The sequence below is a fragment of the Mustela putorius genome, unplaced genomic scaffold, assembly GCF_011764305.1.
Source record: "Mustela putorius furo isolate JIRA1106 unplaced genomic scaffold, ASM1176430v1.1 tig00003867_pilon_pilon_pilon, whole genome shotgun sequence".
Classification (NCBI taxonomy): Eukaryota; Metazoa; Chordata; class Mammalia; order Carnivora; family Mustelidae; genus Mustela; species Mustela putorius.
The window spans coordinates 18,989,060-19,003,031 of NW_025422019.1; the positions used below are offsets into that span (position 1 = coordinate 18,989,060).

General features: G+C 36.3%; 1 protein-coding gene across 1 annotated transcript in view; it reads left to right on the top strand.

Annotated features, from left to right (window-relative positions):
• THSD7B (thrombospondin type 1 domain containing 7B) overlaps positions 1-13,972 on the top strand; it is a 730,694-nt gene that overhangs the window by 381,814 nt on the left and 334,908 nt on the right. Inside the window, exons 10-11 of the mRNA XM_004774248.3 lie at positions 7,545-7,674; positions 11,151-11,254. Coding sequence (XP_004774305.2) covers positions 7,545-7,674; positions 11,151-11,254 — 234 coding nt within the window. The remainder of the gene's footprint in view (positions 1-7,544; positions 7,675-11,150; positions 11,255-13,972) is intronic.

Consider the following 13,972-nt stretch of genomic DNA (forward strand, 5'->3'; position numbering starts at 1 on the left):
CTCATCTGTATGCCTCTCTGTCACCCAGGGCTTATACTCACTATGCTCTACCATGTTCCACTTGCTCTTTATCTACACTCAGACTTCAGATCAGTTGGAAGCTTAGCGGGTCCATTCTTTAGCCCTAGTCTTTGGTTGACGAACCCTGACACCAGGGACCAGCACTCATGATCTTCAGTTCAGTATGAAATGCCGTCCTTGCCTGGCTGTGAATCACCCAGAGCTACTCTTACAGACCAGTTTCTTCCATCTTTGCTACCATCTTTCTGGGAAAAGAGTGGAATGGACATTCACAGAGAATCTATAAATATTTCATATTCTTTCTATATTGATAAATAACTCACTTGTATATTTCTGATATTAAATATGGCTCTTGATGTTTAAGCTGCCATCTTCTCTAAATGTTACTTCTTTTGACTATAAGTATTAACTTAAGTATGATTATGTCTGATGACTAAGTGGTGATAAAATATGCATAAATCAAAATTGAATTTAGACTAGTTGTTTATTAAGCATAATCATGCTTGAACTGTTACTTATGTTTGCAAACAGGAACTTTATTTTTAAAAATTTTTTAAAATTGTATTTATTTACTTGACAGAGAGAGTAGAGATCACAAGTAGGCAGAGAGGCAGGCAGAGAAAGAGGGGAAGCAGGCTCCCTACTGAGCAGAGAGCCCAATGTGGGGCTCGATCCCAGGACCCTGACATCATGACCTGAGCTGAAGGCAGAGGCTTAACCCACTGAGCCACCCAGGCACCCAAACAGGAACTTTAATTTATTGTTATTTTTTCATAGGTCCTAATGAGATTGGAAACATCACTTACCAAGCCCCACAAGCACTATTATTGGCACTTGAAACCTTCTGCCAAATTAATTCTCCTGGAGAATTAATTAAAAAGGAAGAGGTATCCCTTGGGAATAACAGAGGAGTGAGGCTGGGAACTCCTCCCCGGATGCTCCCTGCTCTTTGTTTCACCATAAAATCTCATATGGAAAGATTATGGATGGGCTTTGATATCTGTTTAGTTACAGTTTTACTGGCATTCTTTTAATAGCTTTAGAACTAGCTAGGTGACTTTGGGCAAAAGATTTATCTCTTCCACCCTCCATTTTCTTATCTGTAAAGTGGGATCAATAATAATAATTTTAAAATAAGTGAAAATGGTGGTAGTGATATCAGCCTCATAAAATATTTTAATAATAAAATGAGACAGCATATGTAAAATACCCAGAAGCAGATCTGATATATACGAAGGAGATAATTCTTGGAAACTTAAAATGCATTTTACACACGTATGTAATCCAAATACTTTCCACCTTCAAAGCCACTATCTTCCATTCTCTGTCTACTTCCCTGAAATCCATTGCTATGTATTCAACAGAAAGTGGGGCTCTGTTGGACACCAGTTCCTGAGAGCGTTAGCCTTTTGCTCGTCCTCTGTTGTCTGACTTCTGACTTTGACGCTGGGTGCTACTGGAAGCATCCTCTTCTGTTGCTAATAACTTCTTGGATTTCTGGAATTATTGTCCTTCCTTGGTACAAAACTGCTCCCTTTAGGCTGGCCTGAAGTCGAGTTGGAGTGAGAAGACTACTGACTACTCCGTCCCAAGTCAGATGTTGCCTGCCCTTAAGTTTCCATGACACCAGCTAAACCATATCTCTTGTGCATAACTGACTCTTCCACAGGTCCGGTTATAAGTTGAGGTACTTTTATCACAGAAAGTGGAAAAACCCTTTAAAGCCGAATGCTAACTATGACCCTTCCAAAGTTTAGGACAAAGAAACGCATCACACAGAAAAAAAAAAAAAATTAGCACCTATCTCACAGATCTTGGTATTGTTTCCTTATGTCAAGATCATCGTTTATCTCTCTTTTCTTCTTTGAAAACATACACATTTTTCGTCATGTCTGTACAGTGTCAATCAGTTTTCTTTCTGAAAAAATCTAGCTTCTATTTTAAAATTTTGTTTTGCCCATAGAATCCATCCCTCCACCTGAATGTTTGTAGGGCACGATATTCAATGCAACTGTGTTCCCCAAACTTTGAATGGCTTGACTTGCAATTATATGATAAAGCAGAAAACCTTTGTGTGGGAATGTTCATTGTGTGTGTGTGTGTGTGTGTGTAACTGTGTGCACACACACACATGAGCATGCAGTGTGAAGGGATGAACATTGATCCATGTTCTCTCTTAAGTAAGGTAAAGGCATCTGTTTCATTTTTCCTGTTCTCTTCAGTTTTTATTTCTGGGTCTCCTAACATAACACTTGGACAACACACACACACACACAGAAAAACCCACACAAGTACAAATCCTAAGGATAAGCAATAATTATCACTGTAAGTACAGTGTAACTGGAATTAACTGGCAATGGGAGAAGAGACTTATTCCTAAAAGCATAATTATTTACAAAGCTGGCCACACCCAAATGTAGATAGTTTTATATAATTATGCAGAACTTTTTTTTTCTTTATTGAAGTATAATTGACATACAATATCCTGTTAGTTTCAGGTATACATTATAGTGATTCAATATTTTTATGCCTTATGAAATGATTCCCATGATGTGTAGTTAGCATCTGTCACCATAGAAAATTATTAGAATATTATTGACTATATTCCTGAAGCTGAAAAGGACATCCCCATGACTTATTAATTTTATAACTGGAAGTTTGTACCTTGTAATCCCCTTTCCCTATTTCACCCCCCTATCTCAGCCCCCTTTGGTAACCAACAATTTGTTTCTTATAGCTACAAGTCCGTTTCTATTTTGTTTTGTTTGTTTGTCTTGCTTTTTAGATCCTATGTATAAGTGAAATGATATGATACTTGTTTCTCTGTCTGACTTTCATTTAGCATAATGTCCTCTAGCCCCTTCCAAGTTGTTGCAAAGGGCAAGATCTTATTCCTTTTATCTGACTGAATAATACTCTATTGGGTATATATAGCACATTTTCTTTATCCATTCATCTACTGGTAGACACTTAGATTGCTTCTGTATCTTGGCTACCCTAAATAATGCTTCAGTGAACAGAGGGATACACATAGATCTCTTCAAATTGATAGTTTCATTTTTTTTTTCAGATAAATAACCTGAGGTGGAATTGCTGAATGGTATGGTAGTTCTATATTTAATTTTTTGAGGAACCTCCATACTGTTTTTATTCCCAGCAGTGCACAAGGGTTCCCTTTTCTCCACATTCTCACCAGCACTTGTTTTTGTGTTTTTGAGAATAGCCAATTTGACAGAGTGAGGTAATATTTCATTATGGTTTTGATTTGCAAGTCCCTGGTGATCAGTGATGTTAAACGTCATTCTATGTGTCTGTTGGCCATCTGTACATCTGCTTTAGAAACATCTATTTAAGTCCACTGCTCATGTTTCACTTTTTTTTTTTATATGAAGTTACCTGAGTTCATTATGTATTTTGGATGTTAACATCTTACCAGATATATAATTGCAAATATCTTCTCTCATTCAGTAGGTTGTCTTTTTGCTTTGTTGTTTGTTTTCTTTGCTGTGCAAAAGGTTTTTTTAGTTTGATATAATAAATATAATTGTTTATTTTAGTTGTTGTTGTTCATGCCTGACAGACTGGTTCACGAAGTATTGCTAAGATCAATGTCACAGAGCTCACTGCCTATCTTTTCTTTTAGAAGTTTTATAGTTTCAGATGTTATATTCAAGTCATTAATCCATTTTTAATTTATTTTTGTGTATGGTATAAGATTTTGGTCCAAGTTCATTCTTTTGCATGTAGCTGTGCTGACACCATTCATTGAAGAGACTGTCTTTTCCTCGTGATATATTCTTGTCTGTTTTGCAATACATTAATTGACCATACATGTGTAGATTTCTTTCTGTTTCTATTTTATTTCTATTCTAAACCATTGATCTGTATGTCTATTTTTGTGCCCATACCATACTGTTTTGGTTACTGTAGCTTTGTAGGATACTTTGAAATCAGAAAGTCTGATTGATTCCTCCACGTTGTTGTTTTTTCTCAGTAGTGCTTTGACTATTTGGGATTTGTATTTGTGGTTCTATACAAATTTGGGGTTTTATACAAATTTTAGTATTTCTTACTCTAGTTTAGTGAAAAATAACATTGGTATTTTGATGGGGATTGCACTGAATCTATAGATTTTTCTGGGTAGTATGGAAATTTTAATAATATTAATTCTTCCAATCCATGAGTATGGCATATCTTTCCATTTATTTATTTTTTTTCTTCTTCAGTTTCTTTCATCAGTGTCTTGAAGTTTTGTTTTGTTTTGTTTTTAGATTTTATTTATTTATTTGACAGAGAGAGAGAGATCACAAGTAGGTAGAGAGACAGGCGGGATGGGGAAGCAGGCTCCCCACTGAGCAGAGAGCCTACCCGGGTCTCCATCCCAGGAGATCATGACCTAAGCTGAAGGGAGAGGCTTAACCCACTGAACCACCCAGGTGCCCCAGTTCTTGAAGTTTTGAGAGTACATGACTTCTACCTCCCTGGCTAAACTTATTCCTAGGTATTTTATTATTTTTAATGCAATTATAAATGGGATTATTTTCTTAATTTTTTTCTTTCTGATAGCTGATTGTTAGTGTATAGAAATATGACCAATTGCTACATGTTAATTTTGTATCCTGCAACTTTACTGAATTCATTTATTAGTTCTAATAGCTTTTTTGATGGGATCTTTAGGGTTTTCTAGATGTAGTGTCATGTCATCTGCAAAGAGTGGCAGTTTTACTTTTTCCTTTCCAATTTGGATGCTCTTATTTCTTTATCTTGTCTAATTTCTGTGACTAAGACTTCTAATACTATTAAAGTGGGAAGAGTGGCCATTTTTGTCTTCTTCCTGAACGTAAAGGGTAAAATTCTCAGCTTTTTACCAGAACTGTTTTAATTACACTTTCCCCACCCCCTCTTTAACCTTCTATTTTATACTCCTCACCGGACCTTAAGTACTTTTAGAAAAAAGCAAATTATAACATTCTTCCCTGTCATGTAGTAACATGTCTATCTCCTTTGATTTTATTAGCATGTCCTGGCAGGAAAAAGATGGCCCACTCAAATGGGGCATTGGGAAAAATTTAATGAAGGGGTTATTTCCAAAATACTGGGAAGGGTTACTTAAGCTCACAGGCGATGGTTTAGCACCTGGACTAGTGACATTTAGGAGCCTGAAATTTGATAGAGGTAGGAACAATTAGTAGAACTGTAGCTGGAGGAGAGGGCCATTTCATAGAAACCATTGCTTTTGGTTTGGGTAGAGAACAAACTGAGGTAATATAGAAAATGAAATCTGTTGGAATAAATTCCCTGATCTTTCTCTTTTCTTATCATTTTTTCTCCTTATATTGTGTGCCCCATCCCTCTATTGGCCAAACCCAACCAAAAGCCAATGGATAAGGGAGTCACTGATATACTCCTATGATTAGTTTCCTGGCTAGACTGCAGATTAAATATGGGGGAAGAAAAAAAAACAAAGGAGGGGAATAGGACTGTAAGTAGTTGGAAAAGATCCTATGCTTAACTTAGTCAAGATCATGAAGTGTATAAATATGTTGGTTTCCTTTTCTTTCCATAATCTCATTAAAATAATAGAAATGAATTATAAAAGCCCTAATTCCTTGTTAAAAAATATAAAGAGGACCATCAGTGGATGAGAGCTCTAAACTCATTAACAAAAAACTTAGTAGCAAGACTAAAGAGCAGAAAAAGTGATGGTGCAGCACATGAAGCTATGACTTAACTTATCAGGAATGTGCATGGCAAGAGAAGAGGAAGCTCATCTATCCATGAAGATTCTTTTGAACAGTAGTGGTTGGTCTGATAGAGGGCAAGAATGAGGAGTGGGACTGGAAAAAAGTGGGTTATTTAAAGCTTTTAAATAACCATTAGAGCCATAAAAATAGTGATACAATTATAAAAAACTGAATGGTGTTGCAAAGTAAACTCCCATCAGTTATAACAGAAAGTCAGTAAATGATGCCTAAAGTTAATGAATCAAGAAAAAAAATGACATAAGCTTATTATTTATAGATTTGGAGATAACCACAGAAGAACTAAATAGAGTTCAAAATGTTCTAGAAGGAAGAATTGGTTGTGGGTCCATTGTTTCTCACTATAAGTCATTGTACTAAAGATTTTTTAAAAAACTATATGAATATACAATTTTAATGAAAGCTTTTTTCCCCCCTTTTGTCATACTCCCCTTAGTTTACTGGCTTTCTAGAAATTTTCTTCTAAATGTAGTCAGATCCATCATCTGTCCCAAACCTACCAGTTAATTCCATTTTCTTCTACACTCCCCTTTCTCTTCATTCTTTTGTAACCTCCTCAACAAAGGCACACTCACAAGCCAAATGTACACATTTTCCATCTGAATGCAGCTCCCTTTCTCTGTGAATTCCATGCACCCATTTATGTCTCAGCAGTGTCTTTTCTCAGACTTACCTTGGTCCAAAATGGCTTCAGCTTTTTTACTTTTTCTATTAAGATTTTAAGTCCCAGAATAAAATCCCTCTCCTCCAGGAACTGATTTCCAGAGACAAAAATGATTACTCTTTCTTCTGTACTCTCCTAAGAGTGCACACTGTTGATTCTTCTCACACTATTGATGTCTTAAACTTGTATCTCTATCTGCCTCCCTTTCTTTCTTTTTAATTGTAAGTTCAAGAATTTGAATCTTTTTATCTAGTGCAAATTTTGCTTATGGTAATTGAAATAGTTGCTAGGCACTGTAATATAATTGGTTTTTATTGTTGTTATTGATTCAAGAGGAATCTAAAGATTATGAGATGAGTGTCCCAGCACCTTAAAGTAAACATGGGCTGCCTTTACTGAGATGCCTATTAATACTTCTCCTATTCAGCCAAACCAGAAAGAAGACAATATTTTGTTCTGTCACAATTTTAGTGCCTTTTCCCTAAGTTCCAATTATATACATATCATGTCAGGTTATGAGGAATACGAAATGTAAGAAACCAATATCCATAAATAAGTAAATTACTAATGTATTAATTTTAATGAGTGTTTGCATTATAAAGTCACGCACAGAGGGAAGTGCCTTGCTGGAGAGAATGAATCGCTCATAGTAAAACTAGGCCCTTAAGCTATTGTTTTGAGATCAAAGAGGGTTTCTTGGGTTCGTTAGGTTATGCCATGTAACTCTTACGCCATAGGTAATATAAATTCTGATGAATTTAAAGCATAGTAATACAGTTGGAAAATGGTCTTTGCATATGAGCTCAAATAGATTTGAAATCGCATTATTTAGGATTAATTATTTCACAGGAGTAAGATTGAGTATAATATGAAGTATTAATCCTTGGTTATTGCTTGTTATTCTCTTGTTATTCTCATTCCCTAAGTAGTCTGACCACGTATTCTTACTTCCTTCCACTTCCCTCCCTACTTCCTCCCTCCCTCCTTCCCCCCTCCTTCTCTTCTTTTCTCCATCCCTTCCCTTCTGTGACTAACCCTAAATTTTCCCCTGCATCCTCACAGAAGGACACTACAATTCTATTTTTCCTTTACTTCAGGAAATGCCACAGTAAAACAGTCTCGATACAGGATTATCATCCAGGAAGCAGCCAATGGAGGCCAAGAATGCCCAGATACCTTATTTGAAGAGCGAGAGTGTGAAGATATTTCATTGTGTCCCATATATCGGTAATTAGTTACCTTTTTAAATAATCGTTAGATTTTAGTATAAATCATGACCTATCTTCTTTATATAGTTTATGATTTTTAGTGAGAAATAAGATGAGATAATGTTTATCTTTAATAGTTCAACATTTCCCCCTCTTTTGAATATATTCAAAGGAGTAAAGAATATGAAAGTCATTTAACAGAAAAAAATAAATAAACATGTTTTGATTTTAAGTGAGCTGCTGGAGTTCTGCCACCCAGGCAATCAGTTTTAAGGATTAGGATCCAAAGAGATTTAGGATAAAGTCTTTACCTGGAAAACAAACACACACATAAGTTACCTCATTCTATTGTTTTTATCCTAAAGCTTTTAATTAAGAACTAAGAATAAATATGTACTTTTAAAATAGTTATTTACTTTTATTTAAAAAAATTTGGTTTTTAAATTTTGTCATGTGCACATTTTAAGGAATTATCTACTTAGGAAAAGTTTAACCAATGGATAAAATAAAAAAAAAAAGAAAATGACTTTTAAAGTATATATGGTACTTATATATTCCCTCTTGATGAACTGGTGATTATTATTTATAAAAGCAATCCCTGAGATTTGTGTGTTTAGTCATTAATGCTCATTCTTTTAATGTTGGTTTGAAGCATTGCTTTAAAGTACATCTGGAATAAATTTTTTCACTGTTGAGTTTCATTGCTTTGTGCAAAAATGTCTAGTGTTTCTCCTGATTATTTGAAAAAACTATATCTTAAAGCTATGAAATTCAAGGGCTAATTTGCCAGGAAAATACAAGTTATTTTTCTTTTTCCTTCTTTCTCTCTCTTTATTTTTTAAAGAAGACTCCTCACATTAGATAATGTTAGAGTGTCATTGAAGAGTCTGCATTACTATCAATTCTATAATCCTTTATGCTCATTGTTTCTATCTAACGGCCAGTTTAAGGAGGATGTGAATCAATACTGGGAACATGCCCAGACTACCAGTTTTCTCTCATTAGCCACAGGGCTGCTATGGAAACACTGTCAATAGTCATCCCTGTGTACCATACATAAATATTGAAACTTCTGAGCCCAGCAAAAGAGCTCTTGGGGAAAGTAGCCAATTGAAAAAATTAACCAAATCAAATGTTATTAGGTATTTTTATGGACCCGAGGATATTATAATCAGAGAATATCCTAGATGTTATTAGTGAGATTTTTCCTTTCTACTGTCTACTCTCTTCACTCTGGTTGCATTTCATTTTAGCTACTCACGTTTGAACTTGTTTCCATCATTGACCTCCTGCCATTTCCCCCAGGAACTAGTTTTGCTATGTCTGGATTGGATCAGTGTTATCATTTCTCATGATGCCTAGTTTAGTATGTATACACATTATTAGCATGATTCTCTGCTCCTCAGTAAAGCAGCCTTGAATTTTGAACAACATGGTTCCAATTTAGTTTTTGCATCCCTTCTCATTGGTATGTTAGAGAGGCAAGTTAATATAGGATCTTTATCATTATCTTCTGAATCTTCTTTTTGATTCCATTAAGGTGACATAATCACAGACTTACATAGTTAAAATAGAATCAAAATGTCTGTAGAAATTTTTGTGAATTTGAGTATCTCCCAACACATTAAGTTAATAACCAAAAGGGAAGGCAGCATGGTGATGTAGCCTTACAGAGAACTGACCATGGGGTCAAGGGTCTGTAGCTGAACATCCAGGGTTTTAGGAGGGACAGCTGGCCTCTGAGTTGTACAATCTCAGGCATTTAACTTAACCTCTCTGAGCCCAAGTTTCTCATTCCAAAACCAAGTTTAATGAGAGTCCTGAAATTCCTTCTATTTCACTTTATGCAGCACACTGAACTAGACTGAACTCCATGGTCTCATTTCGATTTAGAAAGCCTCGGTAAACTGAAGGGATCTGAATGATTGCTACATCCTATTGAAAAATTGGACTAAAACCCCTTGCCATTTCAGTTTCTGTGTTTTGGAATTATACTAAATCAATCTATGCATGTGCAAAGTAAATTTACAATTATTTAAAATTAAGGGGTTCTTTAAATTGTGCTTTTCAGTTTAGGTGTTTCTTGATTTCTCAATTCCTCAACTATTCCTAGTATGAATGCCACTTGAGTGAGGTCAATATTATATTTTATATATATAACATATATATTACTTATCTATTACATATAAACTGGTCAATAATATTATGTATATATTACATACATACATATGTAATATTGTTGTACATATGTATTGTACATACATATGTAATTTATATGTAATATTAAACAGTTTTGCAAGATGAAAAAATCCTAGAGATCTTTATCTATCAATTATTTCATCTCACAAAACTGGCCAATAATATTTTTGCTTCATGTTTCTGTTTCATTTTTTGAAGTAGCATCTCTTATTAGTGCTATTGGCTCTGAAAAGTGTGAACATATACTAAGGAAGGAGCAGAATCTGTGGTTACTCTTAAGGTTTGAGTTTTCTGGTACATTCTTTTTTTTTTTTTTTAATAAGGATTTTATTTATTTATTTGACAGAGAGAGAGATCACAAATAGGCAGAGAGGCAGGCAGAGAGAGAGGGGGAAGCAGGCTCCCTGCTCACCCCATATTGGGCTCGATCCCAGGACCCTGAGATCATGACCTGAGCCAAAGGCAGAGACTTAATCCGCTGAGCCACCCATGCGCCCCTCTGGTACATTCTGAAGACAAGTTTAAGGATCTAAGTCAGTCTGTCTTGTGGATCATAAAAATAGAAAATTTTGTTTACCTGAGAAATGAAAACAGTGAGAAACCACAAGGCCTCCGCAGTGAATATTTCCTTTGAGAACTAGAAATACTGGTGATTCATCAAAGGAGGATCTGTTCCTCTTCCATGAGATGAACTATCACATAAGATAGGTCCCTGTGACCCCCCCCATCACCCTTTTACTTTATGACTTATTGAGATATCTGAATCACTTTAAAATCTTAGACACCACCTTATAAAAATCTCAGAAGCAGAAGATCAATTGTGAAAGTTTTCATCCCAAATTTTCAGATGTTCAAACCTTGATTCTCACCGGCTCCAATGGGACATAGGGATTTTTCTCTCTCTCTTTTTCCTTTCCACCTCTTCTTCCTCCTGCTCCTTCTCTCTTTCTTTTTCTTCCCCCCTCTTTAAAAAATAATTTTAGATAATATGGTAGGTAAAACTTCTCGATTGATCTGTGCTTTTAAGGATTTTTACTGCCGCCTTGCCCAATGGACTACAGCTTATATAGAAAATGTCAACATTTTTAAAAAATGGAAATACTGCATTAACCATGAATCTAGGATAGAGTGGACTATTTTCTTCCCTTTTGCTCCATTTTATGACATTGATTTTAATCAGGTTTTATTGAATTACTGTTTTTATGATTTGGGGGTTTCAAATTCGTTAATTTTGTGTATTTCTTTTGTATGTTTGTTATGGTGAAATTTTTAGTTTGCTCTTCTTTGTAATCACAGATGGAAGCCACAGAAATGGAGCCCTTGTATATTGGTGCCAGAGTCTGTCAGGCAGGCGATAATGGGCACCAGTGAAGCCTGTGGAAAGGGGGTACAAACAAGAGGTAAGGGAATTTTAAAACAGTTTTTCTGTTAAAATGTAATATAAAATTATGTTATTCTTATAAACTATTGCTTATTTTACATTTGAATATTAATGATATTATTGGACTGAATTATTTATGTTTATCGGTATTTGAGTTTAAGTTAGGCATTAAGTAATGTTGATATTATACCATCTTTTAACCGTAACAAGCTAGTGTATCTGAGGACTATGCAATGGAAGCAGATATCTGTTCTCAGTCATTTGCATATCTTAGTGCTTGTGTTCCAAACACATGTTAGACATAATCCAAGGAATGAAAAATATGTCTATGGTTAGACCCAACAGTAGTCATTGCACTTTTTAGGTGCAAATTTAATCTTTGTTAAATGAATTAAGGATAATTGAATGAATGGACTAATCTTAATAATCATGACTTAAATGTAATTGTTACATATATAGTTACTATGTGTTCTATATAATATGCACGGAAAGGAACTATTTAAATTCCTGGAAGACATTGCAAGTAGTCTTCTGGTTCAAAGTAGAAGTGCTTTTAATCATCAATGCCAAGGTGTGATGTATTGCAATCTCTGAAAAGCGCTCAGTCTCATCAGACTGTTCAGTTTCCTGTTTCATTCATAATCCAGGTACCAATCAAATGAGGCTTAATAAGAAGTGCTTTATTCTTAAAATCTAACCACTTTGTTGCTCAAGGGATATATGTAGCAAAATCAGACCCTGTGGAACCAACTGCATTAAAATGTCTTTATGATTTTTTCTAAAAGCTTTGTTTAGAATGAAGTGTCTCTTCCTGTTGCAAAAACAATTAATGTATTGGTTGGGATCAGTCAAGCCAGCAGCACAATAACTCCGTGCTGTATCTGTTGATTCAGAGCTGTCCCCTATGACAGAGAAGTCCCCCATGGCCAGGTGGCAGTCTTAACATCCAGGTCAATGGAATCTTATTGTGTCTTCTGGTGGAAGCATTGCTTCCTTTGGAACAAAGACCTATAGGGCAGCAAAACATAAGATCACAGGAGACAAGAAGCAAACATTTTACTAGTGAGTCACCAGAGGTTATAGTGAGTTATGCCACTTCTCTTCATTTCCTCCTCTTGATTCCTGGACCTATGAATCCTGCCTGTGGGGGAAACAGTACCCCAAATTAGGTGCTGATTCAGAGCATATACAGCCTTCTGTAAAACCTTATCTCAGCCCTGCAAGATATTGCCACCTGACTGGAATTGTAATTGAGTCTGCAAAAGACCTTTCCACCACTCTGTCAGGCCAGCTGCTTGAGGATTGTCGGGGACATGGTAAGATTAATGAATTCCATGAGAATGGACCCATTGCAATACTTTGTTTGTTGTGAAGTGAGGCATTCTGTAAGTCCATGGATAATGGTTTGGGCAGAAGTATTATTCTCAGGGAAGGCAAGTCCATATCCAGGATAAATTTCTATTCCAGTAAGAACAAAGCACTGTCCCTTCTATGATGGAAGTGGTCCAGTGTAATCAACGTACCCCCATGTAGCCAGCTCGTCACTCTAGAGAGTGGGGCCATATTAGGGACTTAGTGTTGCTGCCTGCTGCTGGCATATTGGGCATTCAGTGATGGCTGTAGCCAGTGGACGTTCATACTGCTGAGCCTGAGAATTCCTTCTATTTCTGCTACCATGCATACTTTCTTCATGAACCCATTTGATGATGGGAGGAGTCACTGGGGAAAGAGGGTGATGGTATCGTATGGTATAGTATCCATACTATTCCATTTGGCTGTTAATATATATCTCTGCTGAAGTCACCCTTTGGGGAACATTCACATGGGACTCAAATATGTTCACATTTTTCCCCATGCTGTAAGGTCTATCTATGTAACTCTTGCCCAGATTTCCTTGTTACCAACTTTCCAATCACGTCCCTTCCAAGACCTTGGCCATAGAACAAAACCATTGGCCACAGTCCATGAATCTGTATGTAATCACATATCTGGCCATTTCTCCTACTAGGCAAAGTGAACTACATTGCTTTACATTCTATCCACTGGGAAGATTTCTCTTTACCTTTCCCTTTCAGGGATATCTCAGGAAGAACAAGTAGTGCTATAGCTGTCCATTTGGGGGTTTTGCCTAGATATTGTACAGAACCACCTCTAAACTAGGGCAGATTCTTCTCTTCTATCAACAGATTGTGGGGAACTCTCCTTGAGGCCATAGGTCTAGGCTGGGAGAGAGCAGGTACTGTAGCAGAAGTGGGGACTGTGGATATTTGCCCATTTGCTCATGTAACTTACTTATGCCTTCAGGACCTGTTTGGGCTGAATTGTCTATATACTGTGTCCATTTGATGATGTCTTACATTGTGGCTTGGTTTATTACATAATACCTGGTTCGTGAAGGCAGCCTGTGTTGTACACTAATTTGGTGGCCCGTGATTAAGCCTTCATTCTCTAGCAAGACACAGTATCAGGCCAGAAGGTGTTTTGTAAAAGAGGGTGGCAGGGCTTGGCTCCAAAATCCTGAGGACCTCTCCTGCAATTCACTTATAGAAGCCTCTAATGTCTGCAAACAGAGTTCCTGTCTGCTACTGATGCTTGAGTAGCATTGGATCTGCAGGATCATATGGCCCAAGTGGGAGAACAAGGCCTGGACTACTATAGAGATTTTTCTCATTCTGGGACCTGCATAAAACTAGCAGCTCTTTGAGTCTCTTGGTAAATAGGCTGGACTAACACACTT